This window comes from Melitaea cinxia, chromosome 1, assembly GCF_905220565.1.
Source record: "Melitaea cinxia chromosome 1, ilMelCinx1.1, whole genome shotgun sequence".
NCBI classification, from domain to species: domain Eukaryota; kingdom Metazoa; phylum Arthropoda; class Insecta; order Lepidoptera; family Nymphalidae; genus Melitaea; species Melitaea cinxia.
In genome coordinates, this window is record NC_059394.1 from 18509835 (window position 1) to 18529918 (window position 20084).

Consider the following 20084-nt stretch of genomic DNA (forward strand, 5'->3'; position numbering starts at 1 on the left):
TAGCTGTGCCCGCGGCTTCGCCCGCGTTGAAATTAGTGTGTCACAAAGTTTTGCCGGCAAACTTCCAGTGAAACTCTCATCAAAATCGGCTTAGCCGTTCCGTAAACCTTCCTCTTGCCAATGGTGGAGCCCTCTCTACAATGTTGAAACCGCATGAAAATCCGTTCAGTAAATTTTGAGCGAATCGATCACATACACTTTTGGGGACTTATAATACACTAACTGTTGCCCGCGATTACGTCCTCGTGGTTATGAAGATATGTATTACTATTAAGATGTTTAACGCAAATTATTTTTTTATTTCAGTCACTTGAAATGCTTATCAAACTGAGTAACTTCTTAAAAGGCACAATTTAGTATAATTTAATAGTTATTTTTATAAAACCTCTCACCACATCTCATCTCATACACCACATTTTTGGTTTTATTTTCAGGCTGTATATGTTTCATACAAACTATCAACCCCAATTAAACCCCCTTAGCGATGGAATATCGTAAAATCCGTTCTTAGCGGACGTCTGCTAACTATAATCTACATCCCTGCCAAACTTTATCTTTGTCCAACCTGGATGGATAGACCATCCAGCGGTTTTTGAGTTCTCGTGATGAGTGAGTCACTGACCTTTCTCTTTTATATATATAGATTACGATGCTTTATTTGGACACCTCCTCACCATCTATAGAGCATATATTTTAAATTTCAAGTCTTTTACTTCAAAAACATAAGACTTTCATTCAAACTTCCGACCCCCGTTTTAGCCCTTTAAGGGTCGAGTTTCATAAAATCAACTCTTAGCGAATATTTACGCCCTATAAGGAACCTACTTGCCAAATTTCAAGTTTGTAGCTGTTATAGTTTCGAAGATTTTGTAATGAGAGAGTCAACCTACCATTCCCCGTTTTAACCCCAAGAAGGAGTTGATTTCTAAAGATACATTATTTGGACACCTTCTCACTATCTAAAGAAAGTACGTTTTAAATTTCAAGTCTCTTACTTCAAAAACATAGGACTTTCATACAAACTTCCAACCCCCGTTTTACCCCCTTAGAGGTCGAATTTCGTAAAACTCATTATTAGCGAATGTTTAAGCCCTAAAAGGAGCCTATCTGCCAAATTTCAAGTTTGTAGGTGTTATAGTTTCGGAGATTTCGTGATGAGCGAGTAAACCTACCATCCCCCGTTTTAACCCCAAAAGGGAGTTGATTTCTAAAGACACATTATTTGGACACCTTCTCATTATCTATAAGGCATACATTTTAAATTTGAAGTCTCTTACTTCAAAAATATGGGACTTTCACACAAACTTCCAACCCCCGTTTTACCCCCTTAGGGATCGAGTTTCATAAAATCCGTTCTTATCGAATGTCTACAACCTATAAGGAGCCTACCTGCTAAATTTCAAGTTTGTAGCTATTATAGTTTCGGAGATTTCGCGATGAGTGAGTCAGCGTACTATCCCCCGTTTTAACCCCAAAAGGGGGTTGATTTCTAAAGATATGTTATTTGGACACCTTTTCACCATCTATAGACCTTACATTTTAAATTTCAAGGTTCTAACTTCAAAAACATAGGACTTTCATACAAACTTCCACCCCCCGTTTTACCCCCTTAGGGGGCGAGTTTCGTAAAATCCGTTCTTAGCGGATGCTTACGTCTTATAAGGAACCTACTTGCCAAATTTCAAGTTTGTAGGTGTTATAGTTTCGGAGATTTCGTGATGAGTGAGTGACCTTTCGCTTTTATATATATTATAGATAAAAAAAATGTGAAATTGCAGTGAATAAAATTAATTATTAAAGATACCAAATTTCAAAAAGGTTTCTTAATTAATATAAAAGGTATCACGTTTTTCCCTTTTATAAGCCTGTATTGTAAAGTTCACTTTTAAGAGTTAGCTTAGTATAAATTGCTGGTGTCGATTTGTATTTGCTATACAGATGTTTGTCGTGGTCTGGGCGTTTAAGCTTGCGTATTGTACGTTTTCGCCCCCTCCCCCGACACGAGTAAATCGTAGTGGGGAGCATTGAACCTAAGGCATTTTATTTATTTACTATGTAAACCCTCAGGCCGTTGCCTCAAGTCGTGTGGAAGAAAGACGGACGGGCGATGATGTCATCTCAGCGTATCACTCAAGACAACTACGGTAAGACGCTGGTTATCAAGCGCGCGGGCTACGAAGACCAGGGAACTTATACTTGTGAAGTCAGCAACGGCGTGGGAACGGCTCAGACGTACTCCATCCAGCTCAATGTTGAGGGTGAGTTGGCCTTAAATCTGCGGATTTTTTTAAGATATTATTTTTTTTGGTACTTACATGTGTATACAATGTTGTGAAACACCGGACAAAATTGGAAATTATTAATATTGTTAAAATTATAGTTTTTCTGACGCCGCGTTGGCGCAACGGTTACAGCCATTGATTGTACCTGTTGCCTTGGCGTTTGCGGGTTCGATCCCCGCACATAACAAACATTTGTATTGGCCATACAGGTGTTTGCCGTGGTCTGGGTGTTTGTGCAGTCCTTGTGGGTCTCCCCACCGTGCCTCGGAGAGCACGTTAAGCCGTCGGTCCCGGTTTTTATCATGTACACCTGATAGCGATCGTTACTCATAGTAGAATATATCCGCTGTTTAGACAATCGTGAGATCAAATTTTGAGAATGAATCGTGGATAATTCCTGCCCTATAATATGACAAGAAAGTGGATAGGTTTGAATTAATACAAAAGATATAATATAGCTACAAATAGCCTATGTAAACAAAAAAAAAATAAAAATACATTGGAATTTTTATGTCGGCACTTGTGCTTATCGTGTTGTTGTTTAAACGTTCTCTTAAATGAAACACACGATGCAAAAATAAACACGATACAGACGGCATACGAAATCGTTCACCAGCAACAACAGCAATATTTCAGAGTCTAAGAAAACGAGTGTGCTTTAGACCACACGACTGTAGTAAAACTCCTTTAGCACTAGACCTGCACAATAGTCCTGCACCTTGTCTTAGATATACGAAACGAGCTGTGAGAAAAATAGAGAAAATGTTTACTCGCATTCTTGCCCCGTTCGCCTCGTCTGGTCACAGTTTTCGTAACGCTCTCGTCACGTATTCATTAACTTACTCTCCAAGTCAAATGTGCCTAAAGAGGTTTTATTTAAAAAAAAAAAAAAAACGTTCTCCAGCTACGAGGAAAACTTCCGAGCCCAAACGAGCCTGAACGAGTGCCCTCACCCTTTTTTCCTTACAAAAACTCGCAACCCGAGATATGTATTTCGCGTTGCTTTCATGTCGCCAGCTGACGACCGGAGCGTGTACTTGAAACATCGTTACCGACTCGCCTATTTATAGAATCATAATATAGTCTGATTATACCCAAAGCACGAATGAAAGGTTGTTTTTGCTCGTGTACATTTCTTAAATACTTTGATATTATTTTCTAATAGCGACCCGAGCGAGTAGAAATTCGTAAAATAATATTTAAGTATGTAATACAAGAAATAAAAAATATGCGCCTACATATCAAACAAAATTAATGAAAGTACCTATACTAAGCAAAATAATATTTACCAGTAAATTTATTAGTTACTAGTGACCCGCCCCGGCTTCGCACGGATGCAATGCTTTTACTAAATACTAGCGGCCCGCCCCGGCTTCGCACGGGTGCAATGCTGATACTAAAAATACTACAGAATGTCTTTATTTATAGTGGGAGGCTAGCTTATAGCATGGTTATTAACATAATAACAACATTCAAATATGCGTCGTTAGATTACACGCTGTTACAGAATGCGTTGAAGAAATAAAGGTTCACTGCTCGTTTCCCGTAGGTGATAACGTGATAATATGTAGCCTATATGTTGAGCCGACTTCTTAATAATATTCGTGCCAAATTTGAAGTAAATCCATACAGTACTTTTTGAGTTTATCCCGGACATACACACAAACAAACAGACAAAAATTCTAAAAACTATATTTTTGGTTTCGGTATCAATTGTAGATTACACCCCAAGTATTCTTTAAAAAAAAATATTCAATGTACAGTTTTGACTTTCCTACCATTTTATTATATGTATAAATGTAATCACGTTATGAATAGATTGTTCTCAGCGTGAATAGAATTATATATAAAAAGTCGCTCATTCATAAACCGTTTTGATGATAAAATTGCTCCGTTTCTAAGTCGTGAACGCCTTCGACATAATTTTCTTGTAACGATGTTCCGGAAGTGCGACTCTACGCCCAATTGAGGCGAGCGCTGTCCTTATAAGGGCGGAATATTTCGGACAAACGACCGCAGTGAACTGCGTACGTGCAAATGAAGTTACGGCGTGTCGGCCGTGTTTTATCATCTAATAAGCTTTGAATATTCGAAAAGAATTTATATTAATCGTTATCAATGTCGAAATTAGGCATCGGTGTTTCTTAATTACGATTAAGTTGGGTACCGACGCATGTAATTTCCGGAGTGATTATAGTTTGAAGTCAGTTTGAATTTTCATTTACGGCTATCAGTTTTGTTCAATGAATGGAAATCACAATGCATTTAAACAATGCCTATCGAATTCCTTCCTTGAACTTGGCGATGCACCGTTTGATTGAAATTCCATTTGATTCATGACCGGTTCGAGAGCGGGTTGAGGTTCCAAGTGGCAAGTAAACGAGCTAATCTCGTTACACAAAGTGTTTAGTTACGCGCCACCACGCTGGAGTAATTGTGTCACGCGAATAACTCGCCGCTGCACGCGACAGTTGACGGATTACATATAAGTGTTATGCGTTCGATGTAAACAACGGGATTACTCACTTGCTCGATACAAACTCTTGATTGAATGCAACATGAAACTTGATGTAATGTAGAAATTAGGGCTTGTTTAAAATGTTACCCATTGTTCGTAATGAAGTGTGAAGTTATTTAGGTTTAAAGAATTGTTAGAAACTTTTGGTGTCCAAAATTTCCGGTAATATTCTGGTAATGAAATCCGGTAAAAAAATTCCGGTAATGATGAAATGAAAGTTTTTATTGTTAGTGTCAATCTACACTGAAATCAATGTCAATAGATATGTTAAAGACAATTTAAATGCCTAAATTTGATGTAAAAACTCACTAAATATGTTAGGGTAGTTGCCAAATGCACTAACGGGTCGATTAATATAAATTTGTTTTAACAAAGACTGAAGTCTACTAGAAAATGCAATTGTTAAACGTAGTCTTGATTCCAAAATTGAAAAAAAAAACGAAAAAAAAACCGACAACTTAAAGGCAACTCCAACTAATACAAAATACGTATAATATACTCAAGTAGCTAAGTGAATGATTTGTCATATTTACGTACTCGAAAATCGTGTCTACTCGTAAGAGCTTTATCCACTTGATATTTTTAAAGCAATGTTTACAGAAGGGGAAAAAAATAATTAACGAAAAAAAAATGTCTCCAACGTTAAGGTGATACGGATATTGTATACAACGCAAACACGCGATATTTTTTTCACGAAGGGAGCATTTTCAATAGTATTTAAACAGTTGAGTCTTGAAAGGTATAAACAAAGGGAAACGCCCGAAACGCGGAAAACGTTTTTCGCAAATGATGGTAAAATAAAAAACGGTGGTATTTATAAAGGTGTGTTAAGGTTTTCCCCTCAAGTGCAATCTCATTTGATATACGTCTACCCTCCGGCAGGGGATTATAAATTACGTGTAACAGTCTCTAAAGTTAATGCTGTGGAAAACATTTAAATGTCGTAGCTAATTTGAAATGTGGTCGTAGATTCTCGTAATAAAAGTAGTTTTGAAATTTTACTGGTGTAATATTTAAAAAAAAAATTGTTTGATTTTATTTAGTTAGTATTAGTTAAAACTATTTTTTCAAAATGTTTGTAGATTTATAAGTTTTTTTTTTAAAGGACGATCACTAAAATTCAAAAGTCGCTGACAAATAAAATTTTGACTTCAGAATAATATATTAAAAGATTTTTTCCTGATGAGAATTTTGTACGAACTAACAATAAACTATTAAAATTTTACCAGAACAAGTTCTGTCGAAGCATCTGCTTTTAAATGGTAATAAGAAGTGGCGCACAATTTCGACTTTCGTATACTAGATGGCGCTACGCGTACATTAAATCGCGATATCGTTTCGTTCACTGTCGAAGACTATAAGGGAGAGCTTGACGAGCACTAGTATGACCGTCTAAGGTCCCGGTTGTTATTATATACGAATTTTTGTCTGTGGCTCTTGTACACTTTACTGTACATTCCACTCAAAATTATCCACATGAGAAAAAGTTATTAACTTAATAAGGTTAAGGGTTTTAAATTCTAATGGAAACGAAATTTGTCGGACAAAGCTTTTCACGAAATCTTTTATTGCATATCTGCACATATCGATACCTCGGGGCTCAAAGGGCGTAACCGCCATTTTGGCGAAATTGACTTTTTAATGCAGCCCTACTTATTTTTTTCTCCTCTATCGATCTGTATATTTAAAGTCTTCCTATTTGCCAAAAAGTGACCTATTTTTTGTAGAAAATAAAATATATTTTTTCAGTTTTTGTGTCGTAACAGCAATCATTTTTAATAATCATAAACGTGATGGGAGTAAACGACACCGTAGATGATACGAATATTTTTACGTGGTGCTTAAGCCCGAACATAACCATTTCTAAAGAATCAACTTACCAGATACACCCTTAAACATTTATGTACTCTAAAATAAAATGACACATACGTCTAACAATTATCCCTTAATTGGTCAACCATATCTACCTATATATTATGTGATTGCGAGAGCTTTGCTTGTGATTGTGATTTCTTGATTAAGGGTCATTAATGTTTAAGTTAAACGTTATAGTGTGATAATATTTTTAACCAAATTTAATATTTCTAGTTTTGTAAGTGCAGGTACCTAAGTTTTGGTCATTTTATTAAATGTATGTGTAATGTTAATGGTTCCATAGTCTATTATTGACTATATTGTTTAAATAATATGTAACGCAGGTGACGTAAAAATTATCGAATTTATCATTGTCCCTGAATCCTATTCAGAAATTTATTTTGTTTATGCACTTATTTTTCTCATTGTAAGATAGATTTTTAATAGTAGCAGTTGTTTTATTAGCCTCACAGATTATTTGTTTATAATAAATATGTTTGTCAAACATTCGTTATTCGAGGATGGTCAAATTTTAATGAGTCTGCTGTTTTAGTAGGTAGGAATACTTAAGATTACCTAATAACTTTTACCAAAAGACTTCATAAATAATATATAATTGATCTCAAGAGTTCCTTGTATTTTCTATACATTTTAAACAGAAGATTAGACATTAGCGCAAAATTTTGTAGCGATACCTAAGTACTTGCCATTTCAGTACAATTTAGTTTTAATCGTTCATTCTGCTTTACGTTAATAAGATGTTTCGTTACAACTGAAATTATATAAAAATAAGAGTCTTTTTCTTACTTTGTTTAATAAACAATATTTTCAATAACAAGTGAATTTTATTTATCATTTTTTTTTATAATAAATGAGTTTTGGAATAGGTTTTAGATAGGTTAGTCTATTAAGTATAGATAAAATCAATAATTAGGTATTTGTATAATTAATTAGTTATCTGAGTCGATAAATGGTAATAAAATCTATAAAAATGTTAATAAAGTACATAATTATATACAAAAGTTAATAAAGTTCATAAAAATTGCACTTAAATCGATTACCTAAATGAAGAAAACAAAGCAGCTGTCTACAAACTGATAGAAATAGTGAGAAAATTGACCGTTACAACCATAGATTATACACTTATATACGGTTACAACCATCACTAATTAAATATCCATTGATTTTTCGGGCGTAAACGCCCCATTCATTCGATTTTCTGAGGCGTATAGACAAGCTATTTTTGTTACTTTTAAATTTATTTGAAATATAATTATACAAAGTTCTGCATCAAAAAAAAATAAAACTTTTGGTCCTAGAATGGTTTATTTAGGACAATAATCGAGAAAGTTATGTCGAAATTTTTTTTTTTTAGTTTTTTGGCTCTCCTGTAAAATCGAGTTTTGGTGCTTACGCCCTTTGAGCCCCGAGGTATCGATATAAACACTTGTCCCCAATGGCGACAATAATATCCATCAATTAAATCATTTTTATATCAAATATAGTTATTATTTCACGGCAAGTAAGCCATGGATTATCAAAATTAACATTTCAAATATATCAAAAAAAAAAGCATCAATAGTGATTATTTGTATTTTTACTCAGATAAATTAACTATTCTTACTGCATATATCCTATTAGCATATCAAAACTGTCCGGTCATAAAATACTTAAAATTTCAAATGACACGCACGGCTAATATATATACTTTTGTATAACATTATTTCTTATAGATGTTATGAACCAAGTAATAATAGCATTTATTTTATAAGTAATACTTAGGACGAACATATAATTATAATTCGGACTTCCTTATCACATTGCCTCCACATTTTGAATATTGTGGATTTCAGGAAATCTGATAAATACGCAATGCTCAGATACATTACAAGGCAATTGTTATCGTGTAATTAGATAATTAGTTCGTTGGGTTAGGTTGTTTTTTTTTTTTGTTATTATTATTGACTGGGTATATTTTTAAACTGCTCTACTCTGTTTTTTTTTATATATTTTATCTTGACACTTGTGTTGGTCATAGTATCATCTTATATAGCCTAAAGCTTTCTCAATAATGGTTGGATTAGGTTAGGTTACAACAATAACGATTAAAAAAATAAACAAACAAACTCTTCGACTATATGTATATCATTATTTAAAATTAACATCAATTTTATTCCCCACAGCCGCACCATTCTTCATCGAGGAGCCCCAGTTCCAAAACCTGGCGGAAGGCGAGACTGCAGTGATCAACTGCCGCGCGGGCGGTACTCCAGACCCTCAGATATCGTGGGTTCACAACGGCAAGCCCATAGAACAAGCGGAGCCTAACCCGCGACGTCAAGTCACATCGAACTCGATTATCATAACGGACCTAGTCAAGAAGGACACCGGCAACTACGGCTGTAACGCGACCAATTCGAATGGATACGTGTATAAGGATGTCTACATTAATGTACAATGTAAGTGCAGCAAATTATTACGATTTTATATCATAGATCTAACAATCTCCATTTCTATGATACTGATACTCCCATGAAATAATATTTATATATACTAGCTGGTACTGGTGGTGGTAGAAGGTTGAAATTTGAGGGGGTAGTAGGGTTGTAGGTATTTTTCAACGCCAAATCATAATAAAATAAAAAATAAATAATTTATCTAAAAGCTTTATTCCGTCGTGACCTGACTGTCCGTCGACTGATGTCCGTATTGCACGTGCAAATATCTGAAAGTGAGCGTCCCATTCATTATATTTTTTAACCAACTTCCAAAAAAGGAGGAGGTTCTCAATTCGACTGTATTTTTTTTTTTAATGTATGTTACATCAGAACTTTTGACCGGATAGACCGATTTCGACAAATTTTGTTTTAATCGAAAGGTGGTGTGTGCCAATTGGTCCCATTTAAATTTATTTGAGATCTAACAACAACTTTTCGAGTTATATCTAATAATGCGTTTTTACTTGACGCTTTTTTCGTCGACCTACGTTCTATTATACCGCATAACTTTCTACTGGATGTACCGATTTTAATAATTCTTTTTTGTTGGAAAAGGGATATCCCTAGTTTGGTACCGTGATAAGGAAACCAGGATCTGATGAAGGGATCCCAGAGAAATCGAGGGAAACTCTCGAAAATCCGTAATAACTTTTTACTGGGTGTACCGATTTTGATAATTTTTAATTTAATCGAAAGCTGATGTTTATCATGTGGTCACATATAAATTTTATCGAGATATGACAATTGCTTTTTGAGTAATCTTTGATAACGCGTAGTTGCTTGACTATTTTTTCGTCGATCTACGTTGTATTACTTGTCGATGTAATTGAAGTCAGTTTTTTTTTTGTTTGCGAGCAAACACAATTATTGAATTAATATAGGAAGATATCATAGTACCAAATACTCGATTACCGCGCTCTGTAGGGTTACCATATTGGGTGATAGTTTGGAGTATAACATATTTTACAATTGCAATTCTGAATAAGCTCTTTAAATAATTGTGATTCAACCTGTTTACCATTGTCTCATATTACTGCCTGAGGTATCCAAAAAAGTAAGAATTGATTTTCTATAATCTCACAAATTTTGTCAGCTTTACCTCTTCTCAAAGGGAACAATAACTTAAATTTACTAACCAAACATGTTATAACTAATAGCATGGTATTAAACTTTTTAGTCTTTGGAAAAGGACCCATTAGATCCAGCGAGATTACTTGCCAGGGTCTTGAAACTGTTCTATATTTACCCATATGACCAAAAGAAATTTTGACTGACCTTAGCTTTTGCGCAAGTTTCTCATACTACCTACCTACCCGGATGAATCTTAATCTTATACTACCTACTAGACGTAACAAGCTAAATAAATAATCATTTCAGTTTGGCAAAATGTGTAAGAAGGAAATCCCGAATAAAACCGCCCAGATCGATAGTATACATAGGATTTTTACCGCTCCCCAAGATCATGAGTCAGACTCTGGCTTATCTGCTTTTGTTTTTTTTTTTCTATCTGTATAAATTAATATGATTAATTTATTAAGGCAAGGAAAATAAAACAATTTATAGAATACTAGCTTTTTTAATATAATAATTTATATCGAAATAAAATGTAGCCTATCTTTCAAATTTGATTAAAATCAGTAAAAGTAGCTTAGGAGTCCATCGCGGACAAACAACTTGACCCGTAATTTATATATATATAATTAAGATTATTAGTACTCACATAGGCTTTTAATAGGTACTAGTATAAATTAGTTGTTAAGGACACGTTGGCACAGCGGTCACAGCACTGGTTGTTGTGCTGTTGGTCGCGGGTTCGAGCCCCGCTAACGATAAACATCTGAATTGGCCGTTTAGATGTTTGTCGTGGTCTGGGCGTTTGTGCTTGTGTACTGTGTGTGTTTCTGGACCCCGGACACAGGAGTAAATTTTACTAGGGGCCGTTGAGTGAAGCGCTCATATCCCAAATTACACACTGAATAACCATTACAATACTTTTAATGTGTTCTAAGTAAATTAGTATCTGAACGCATGATTCAATTGTTTCAATAAAATTAATTCGTCGAAATATAAAGCTATTGTATATTATATTAAGCCTAGAATAAAATAACGTCATAGTATTTCAAATCTTATAGAAATGACGTTAAAATATAACTCTGACATCACCCAGTCGAGTGTTCGCGAGATTTTCGTCCGTGACACATAAATATTCTATCATTAGTAACAAGGGAAGTCATAATTGATGAGTCGTTAATTTGACTCATAAAACCTTTAATATAAACATCGTAATATTATAATTGTAAAATGTGGAATAACTATTTCATGTAATACAGTCTACTGTTTCAAAGTGAAAACGAATATAGGTTGAATTGAAAATTAATTTCCGGTTAAAATGTCAAGTGACGTCCTTGTTTAAATCAATTAATTTGAGTATTATAATGAAGGTTTATAACTCTTCGTCAGTTAGATATTGTCGCTACGAAATAAAAATCCTTCATAATCATCATTACAGCCTATACAGTCCACTGCTGGACATAGGCCTCCACAAGTTTACGCCAAAAATAACGTGAACTCATGTGTTTTGCCCATAGTCACCACGCTGGGCAGGCGGGGTTGGTGACCGCAGGGCTAGCTTTGTCACACCGAAACGGCTGATGCCCGTCTTCGGCCTGTGTATTTCAAAGCCAGCAGTTGGATGGCTATCCCGCCACCAGTCGGGTTTTTAAGGAAGGTGGTAGCGGAACTGTGTTATCCCGTAGTCGCCTCTTACGACACCCACGGGAAGAGAGGGGGTGGCTATATTCTTGAGTACCGTAGCCACACAGTACGGTAAAAATCCTTATTCTGTGATAATGTAGTTTAGTCAATTCCAAAAGAAAAAGACCACACGACTTAAGTAATAGGTCTGCACTGTCTTAGATATACGAAACATAACTATAATAACTATGAGAGAAAGAGAGAAAGAAAATGTATGCTCACACTTCTCTCTCTTGCTCCGTTCGTTTCACCCGGTCACAGTTTTCGTAACGCTCTCGTCACGCATTCATCAGCTTACTCCCCAAGTCAAGCGTGAGTAAAGAAGTTTTACTTCAAAAACGGAATTATTAATTAAAAGGATACAATCGTTAAGTTTTCTGAAATTTGCCATTTTTCCGCGCAATTTTCTTCCATAAGAATCTTCTATAAAGAATCAGAAAACTAAAAAAAATATACGATCCAATTTTGGTCCTTAGCAACAATAACTATTCATATTTATGTTTTTTGTATTACAAGAACAAATAAATATTATACTTATATAAAAAAAAAAGTACCAAAACGACAACTGACAGCATAATAGAGATTTATCCCAAAAGATATAAATAACAGATCTTTTAGCGCAGTTTCTCAAGCGTATAAAAACCTTACAGCTGCTTACGTGGTGTGTTCGATACCCGAGTGTGAATCATCTGCTACCCCCGAAATGCGGCAACACCCCGGGGCGTATTTTTTTTTTGCCCGAAGTTCAATCACCCTTCGCACCTATGTTGTGTTTGGTTATCGATTCGTTTTCACGGTTACATAAGTATTATACTATTTCCACTACCAGTTACTATTGATATTTGACAGTAAATTTTTAATTTTATTGCCAAAAAGTGAGGTTATTTTTATTTGTTAACTAGCTGTGCCTGCGACTTCGTCTGCGTGGAATTAAAAACAGTTATTGTTAAGTTCGCAGAGTTACAAAATAAATAACTTTCTAAAATAAAAGTACCCTAAGTTACGTCTTATTACATCAGCTATCTGCCAGTGAAAATCCCGTCAAAATCGGTCCACCCGTTTCAGAGATTAGCCGGAACAGACAGAATAGTGAATATTTTCCCATATCCTATGAAGACGACGGCTCAATAACAGTTCCTTAGTAGTGTTGTGTCACTGTGATGAGTGAGGTGCCCAGAACTCGTGGGGATGGTCGACGATAGGTCGATGGTGGGCAATGCGCCTAGTTTTGCAGGCGTCCATATGCTAGGGTACCGCTTAATATACGCCTGTTTGCTATCTTTATAAGACATATATATCAGGCATCAAAATAAGCCTATATTTAAGAGGAGATGATAGTATAAACAACATCCGCGCAGGTCGCTAAACGAATGCTCGCACGCCCACGACGCAATCTACGACTGCGGCGGATGCGACGCGACAGTTATTAGGAATTATTAATAAAAATTTAGGTCAAAACAAGTATTAACATAAATAAAATTGTTTTCGTTTAATAACGCCTTAATAATAAATACGATTGATCAATTCAATAAAAAATGATGTCTAAATATTCCAGAAAATTTTTGTTAATTTTGAACCGTAGGGCGTCTATATAAACAAGTAGGTTTTAATCTATAAATAGATCGTATCACTCATAAGTTTTTACGTCACGCTTCTGCTTTAATAACGATTTTTTTGATTGAATGAATGTGATCATCTTGGAGGCAATAAATAAATTCGTCCTCGCTTTTAATTGTTACACAGTTGTCAATCTTGAGAAGTATAATTATAATGAACGATGCCATCTATGTGATAAGATCACATCACCTACAATACGTAGGTTAAGTATTGACCCCCAAGAATATATAATAATTATATATAGCTACTGAATAATTATAGGTTTAGTAGTACTGTAGTTGGCGGTAGAAACGTGTGCGATTTTCAGAAGTGTGTTTAGCTGGCGTTATGTTAAACTTAAAACTTCATTGTATCAATGTTTTGTACCCCATTGTATCAATATTTGGTACCCGGACAGACCCTCGGGCCTGTCAGGAAGACCCCCACACACACACACACACACTCAATATTTTACTGAAACGTTGGGAACTTAGCTTTAAAATATTTATTAGTGGCTTTCACTTAAACCTTAAAGAGAAAAATACCACCCTTTGTTCAGGTTTTTTTTTTCACTTTATGACAATTGCGCTTATGAGTCTCGCGGTTACATCATCTCTCACCACCATGGGTACTGGTAGAGATCTCTTACAGAGATAAGTTCGCCCTTGCCAACATAATTTGTAAAAATGACTTGTAATTATGTTTTTTTTTAAGCGCAATAAGGAATATATATATACCTAAAATTCAGATGTGTTCCTTGGTGATGTCCAATATTAAAATTCATACGTGATTTTGCGTCTAAAAATGTCATCCCAAATGAATTCTTAATTCTTATCGACGGTATATACATATATACATTTTACTCATTATATAAAATTCTCTTTCTAGCTATCCCACCGGAAATCAAGGAGGGTCCAGAGAATCTCACCAAAGTAGATGGATCTGAAGCAGTTCTCAAGTGTCGCGTCTTTGGAGCGCCCAAGCCAATCGTCAAGTGGATGAGGGACGATGTGGACGTCACTGGTGGCAAGTGAGTATCGTTGTCTCACTCTACGTTAAGAAAAGAGAAAGAGAGAGAAAGATCTAATATAATTATCAATAAACAAATACCGTTTAGAGTAAAAATGATATTAATGTGTAGACCGTAGTGTGTTATACTCCTTAATGGTCTAATGATTGTAAGTTGGACAAAGTTTGATCTTGTAAACATTTTTTGAATATCTACGATTTTTTTTTGTGTTACCCACACATTAGGAATTCTAAACATTTTTTGAATATCATATCAAAAATTGACCGTTTCAGCGGGGTACGAACCCGCGTCTCTGACTGACCGTGTCGGCGCCCTAGCCAATTAAGCTATGGAACGATGTACCCGCTAGATCGAAATTTTTGATCTTGTATCTGTAATTTTTATTGAAATTGTTGTCCATGATTATATCCTCGTATAACAGGGTTGCAGTGTTTGAATGACGTTGATGTCTCACGAAATACCACTTTCAGTCATTACTAAGAATTGTCATTTTCGCCAAACTAAAATAAATTGAAACCAAACGTGGCCCTTGAAAATTTATGACCATTTAGACAACTTCCTGGACTATCCAACCAGACCGGATTCCGTTTTTCTAAACTGTTTTGAAAGATCAACCCAAACAAAACTCAATTAATTCAAAGTGTTTATAAGCAACATATCTCAAGTGTGCCTCATAACGTCAATGAACGAATCTAGTCTAGGCCACCGAATAACATCCTTACGTTTTAGATCATTACAATAATTGCCTCCACGTTTCCTTACCGCCCGCGCACTAACTCGATAAACGTTAAATATTTTCGTACTTCGCTCTCTCAATTGAGTTATATTAAATGAAAAATTGTTTTCTATGAAATACCTTAATCTTACCCAAATTAGATGGATTTTATTTCAATTCATTGTATTCTGCATTTATAATAATGTAAATGTCGACATTTTCATTATAGATGATAGGATTAGTTAAATTGAAACGTTTTGCGGGGTTTGTTTTTCTCAAGATTTGTAAACGTCGGCTTTAAATAGCTTTAATAGCTGGGCGGAATATTTTTAGTACAGTAAAAGATATTTTAACTTTTGATTTAAACAACTTTGGTAGGAATAGATTCTCGTGCCAAGAAATCTTTTAGCTTTTATATTAGCTAGTCTTATTTTACTTATATACTTTCTCGCCAAGGCATTATTATTATTATTATTATTATTATTATTATTATTATTATTTTAGTTCAAATTAAAATGCTTTTCAATCTTTTGATATATTGTGACATTTATCAATTCATGCGTACTTATTAAAATTAGTTGAACTTAACGTCGTATATGTGTACATGTGACAACAATTGAAACCAAAACTGTTGTGAAACAGAATTTTTGATTAATTTTTCATAAATAAATATTGCCTCAAACTTTTGTTTCTAAATGTTTTTTTAACAAAATTTTACATATTAATTTTCCATCTTGAATTTTTACATCCAGAAAGCTATTTATATTAACATAGAAATTTTTTCGCTCGTCAGATACAACATAACGTCGGAAGGCGATCTCGTCATCAGAGACGTGTCGTACACCGACGTCGGCACCTACCAGTGCTACGCTAAGAACAAGTTTGGAGAGAAATCTGCTTTTGGGTCGCTTGTTGTTAAAAGTTTGTACATTTTGATAACCGATTCGGTTTTTATGTTACTGAATATTTAGTTATGATGATCTGTATCAGGTTTTCCGTTTTCTGAACCACTGCATCAAAGTTATTAAACCATAACTTTAACAACCGTTCTGGTATAGTGGTGCTAGTAGTCGCATAAAACACCCACGGTTTGCGGGTTCGATTCCCGCTCGGGATTGATATTTGATTTGTACAAATGTTTATTTTTGGTTTGGATGTCTGTCCTTGTGGGTCTCAATACCGTGTCTCGGAGTGCACGTGAAGCCGTCGGTCCCGTTTGCGACCGTTACTCATAGTAGGGAACATATCCGCTAAACATACCTCTACCCCCCAGAACGTACAGTGATCACGGACAAGCCGGACAACTACGAGGTGGCCGCGGGCTCGCCGGCCACGTTCCGCTGCAACGCGCACGCCGACGACTCGCTGCGGCTGGAGATCGTGTGGCTCAGCGACGGCCAGCCCATCGACCTGGAGAACCAGCCGCGCTTCCGCATGACCAACGACTACTCGCTGCTCATCTCCGACACCACGGAGCTGGACTCCGGCGAGTACACGTGCATCGCGCGCACGCCCATCGACGAGGCGCGCGCGCAGGCCACGCTCACCGTCCAGGGTGGGTTTTTTTTGGTCCCCCCCCCCCCCGAGCCAACCCACCCCAGGGTGGGTGGGCTCAGGGTATTTTGTTCCCCTGTTTTATTATTACATATACCAACTTTTTTGCTGGCAAAATTTTTCGGTACAGTTGGTCCAAATTTGCGTTTAAATTATATTCATATCTACCTCCAAATTTGTGTTAAAAAAAGGATGTCACAACGTGAACACGCATACATCCCAGTTTTATCAAAGCTAAATCGAATGTTACAAAAAAAACAAAGTATCGGAATCTGCTAAGTCACAATCGAAAACAACCCTATATTGATTTTGCTACAACCTTCCCTTTTCAAACTAACTATTCTGCCCCCCAGACAAACCCAACCCACCGGCGCTGGACGGCATAGAATGCCACGAGAAGTTAGCGAAGCTCAAATGGCACTCCATGGGCGACAACCGTGCGCCCATACTTCGCTTCTCCATACAGTACAACACCAGCTTCACACCCGATACGTGGGACGTGGCCAGCGATAGCGTCCCGGCTATCGACACATCGTGGGTAGTGGAGCTCAGTCCGTGGGCTAACTATACGTTCCGAGTGGTGGCCTGGAACAAGATCGGGCCCTCGGCGCCCTCCGCGCACTCGGACGTTTGTTCCACGCGCCCCGACGTGCCCTACAAGAACCCCGACCGCGTCGAGGGCGAGGGCACCAGCCCTAACAACATGGTCATCTCCTGGTCGGTGAGTGGACTGTCTTGATCGCTCGATTTAAATCTGTAATATAAAAATGAGTCGCTGAATGTGTTGCTAAGCGCAAAACTCGAGAACGGTTGGACCGATTTCGCTAATTCTTTTTTTAAAATATTCCGTACGTACGAGGATGGTTCTTACGGAGAGAAAAATTCTAAAAAAAAAAAATTAATAAAATTAAAGAATCGACTGTTTGGCGATACGAAGTTCGCCGGGTCAGCTAGTATCGAATAAAAATCAACCTTCACAAAATCGTTTTGTTAGTTTCCTACAGCGTACCACAGCTGATTCATTGCGGGTCGCCGACTATACATTACAAAAATTCTTCCTTGACTTGAATGTTTTTTTCGAGATGTTGTCTTTCATACGATATGCAAAATAATTTCTTGTAATCTAGAAGCAAAAACTTTGTACCCCTTTTTACGAAAATTGCGGGAACGGAGGAGTGTGAAACTTCGTACACTTATAGTTTATATGGAGTGCATTTTATTAAAATTTTGCATAAAAATATATAAAAAAGGTTCATTATTTTCATTATTTTCATTATTTTTTTTTTTTTTTTTTTTTTTTTTTCTTTTTATTTGGGAAAACAAACAGTATTACAATGGGTATCAACAACATCAGTATATATACAAAAAGTACTTATCGTAATACCAACACCGTTTACCACGGATTACCTCAAATATTACAAAATAAGTCGATCACAGTTACAAGACAAACAGCTATAATTACAAGGTAAATCCAATTAATTTAAACATTGCAATACAAGTTTTTTATAAGTGCGGGGACTCGTCACAGCAATATCGATTGTGTTAAACAGATCGTTATAAGAACTAAGCATTCGATGCAGTGGAGATCGTCTACCAGCGTTTGTACGGCAGCGAGATGTGGCAAACATTTTAATAATATTGCGACAGTGGGTTCTATTCGGCACTCCATAACATACTTGGTTCACAAGACCAGGACAATCGTATCTATTGTGACACAAATCATACACAAACATAGCTTCAAGTTGACTACGTCTAGCTTCTAGGGTAATGAGCTTATACTTCTTAAGCAACTGATCATACGGCATTCGACACAGACAACACCTGTAATGCATACTCTTTAAGAATTTCGCTTGAATGTTTTCGAGTATCGCAGTATATTTTTTGTATAACGGGTTCCACACAAGCACAGCATATTCGACCTGAGAGCGGACCAGAGCATTATATAGAGTAATATAAGAGGATGTCTGTTTAAAATTAATGGATGCTCGCATAACAAAACCGAACATTTTGAAAGCTTTACTTCTAATATTTTCAATATGCATATCAAAATGTAGCTTACAATCCATCAAGACTCCAAGATCTCTGATGGATTTAACAGAATCTAATTGTACATTGCATAACTCATATTGAAAGCGACTAACATATTTCTTTTTCGTGAAAGTGATGTGCTTACACTTGCTTATACTAAGTTCCATTTTGTTGTTTATACAGTAAGTAGAAAATCTATTAAGATCTGCTTGAAATTTGACGTGATCATTAAAACTGTCTATAGTATGGTAAATTTTTAAGTCGTCTGCATATAGTAAGATATTACAAAACTCAAAACAGTATTTTATGTCATTAACAAATAGTAGGAAGAGTAAGGGACCCATTATCGAGCCCTGAGGAACACCAGACGTTATCAAAATAAATTCTGACTCACCACCATTGAAAGCAACTTTTTGAGTCCTATTAGTTATGTAAGACTTAAACCAGCGCCATAAATTACCACGAATGCCATTGAATGCCAGCTTTTCTAAAAGGATTTTATGATCAACTCTGTCAAAGGCCTTCCTAAAATCTGTGTAAACACAGTCGGTCTGTTTATTTTCATCAATGCTTTTAAATAAGTATGTTGTATAAACTAACAAATTCGTGTTGGTTGAACGACGGTTAACGAAGCCATGCTGTTCAGGAATTATTATGTTGTGCAGCGAAGGGTATATGGCATTATGAACAAGTTTCTCAAAGAGCTTTGACAGGGCCGGCAGAATTGATATTGGTCGATAGTTCTCAACATTTGACCTATCGCCACATTTAAAGACTGGTGTGATTCTAGCGGACTTCCAAATTGTTGGGAAAACGCCTTCACTTAGGCTTAAATTGAACAAATGATGTATCGGGCGGTACAAGACGGAAGCACAGGACCTAAGTAGAATAGGAGGTAGATTATCCAGACCAGAACTTTTAGTGACATCCAAGGCTCGCAATGCAGTCAAGATATCGGTTTCGGATGTATATAAATCTGTTAAATTAAGATCTGAATTTACATTAACGTCAGAAATATTATTTACATCGAAGTCACATGGAACATTATTTGGTCCAAAAACTGATCTGAAATGCTGGGAGTATAACTGGCTTATGCTATCTGGACTACTTGCTGTAATACCATTATAATGAAATGTACTTGGAGAGTTGTGGTTCTTATTTTTATTATAGATATATTTCCAGAAATAATTAATATTTTTATTTACTTTTTCCTCCACTTCCTTCATATAAAGTTTATAGCTACTCTTTGATATGC

At 36.0% G+C, this 20084-nt stretch overlaps 1 protein-coding gene across 1 annotated transcript in view; it reads left to right on the top strand.

The window, feature by feature from the left end:
- Window positions 1-20084, top strand: part of LOC123658262 (neuroglian) — a 69610-nt gene that overhangs the window by 36449 nt on the left and 13077 nt on the right. Inside the window, exons 5-10 of the mRNA XM_045593701.1 lie at window positions 2068-2258; window positions 8838-9113; window positions 14391-14532; window positions 16041-16168; window positions 16521-16802; window positions 17155-17522. Of these exons, the coding sequence (XP_045449657.1) occupies window positions 2068-2258; window positions 8838-9113; window positions 14391-14532; window positions 16041-16168; window positions 16521-16802; window positions 17155-17522 (1387 nt within the window). The remainder of the gene's footprint in view (window positions 1-2067; window positions 2259-8837; window positions 9114-14390; window positions 14533-16040; window positions 16169-16520; window positions 16803-17154; window positions 17523-20084) is intronic.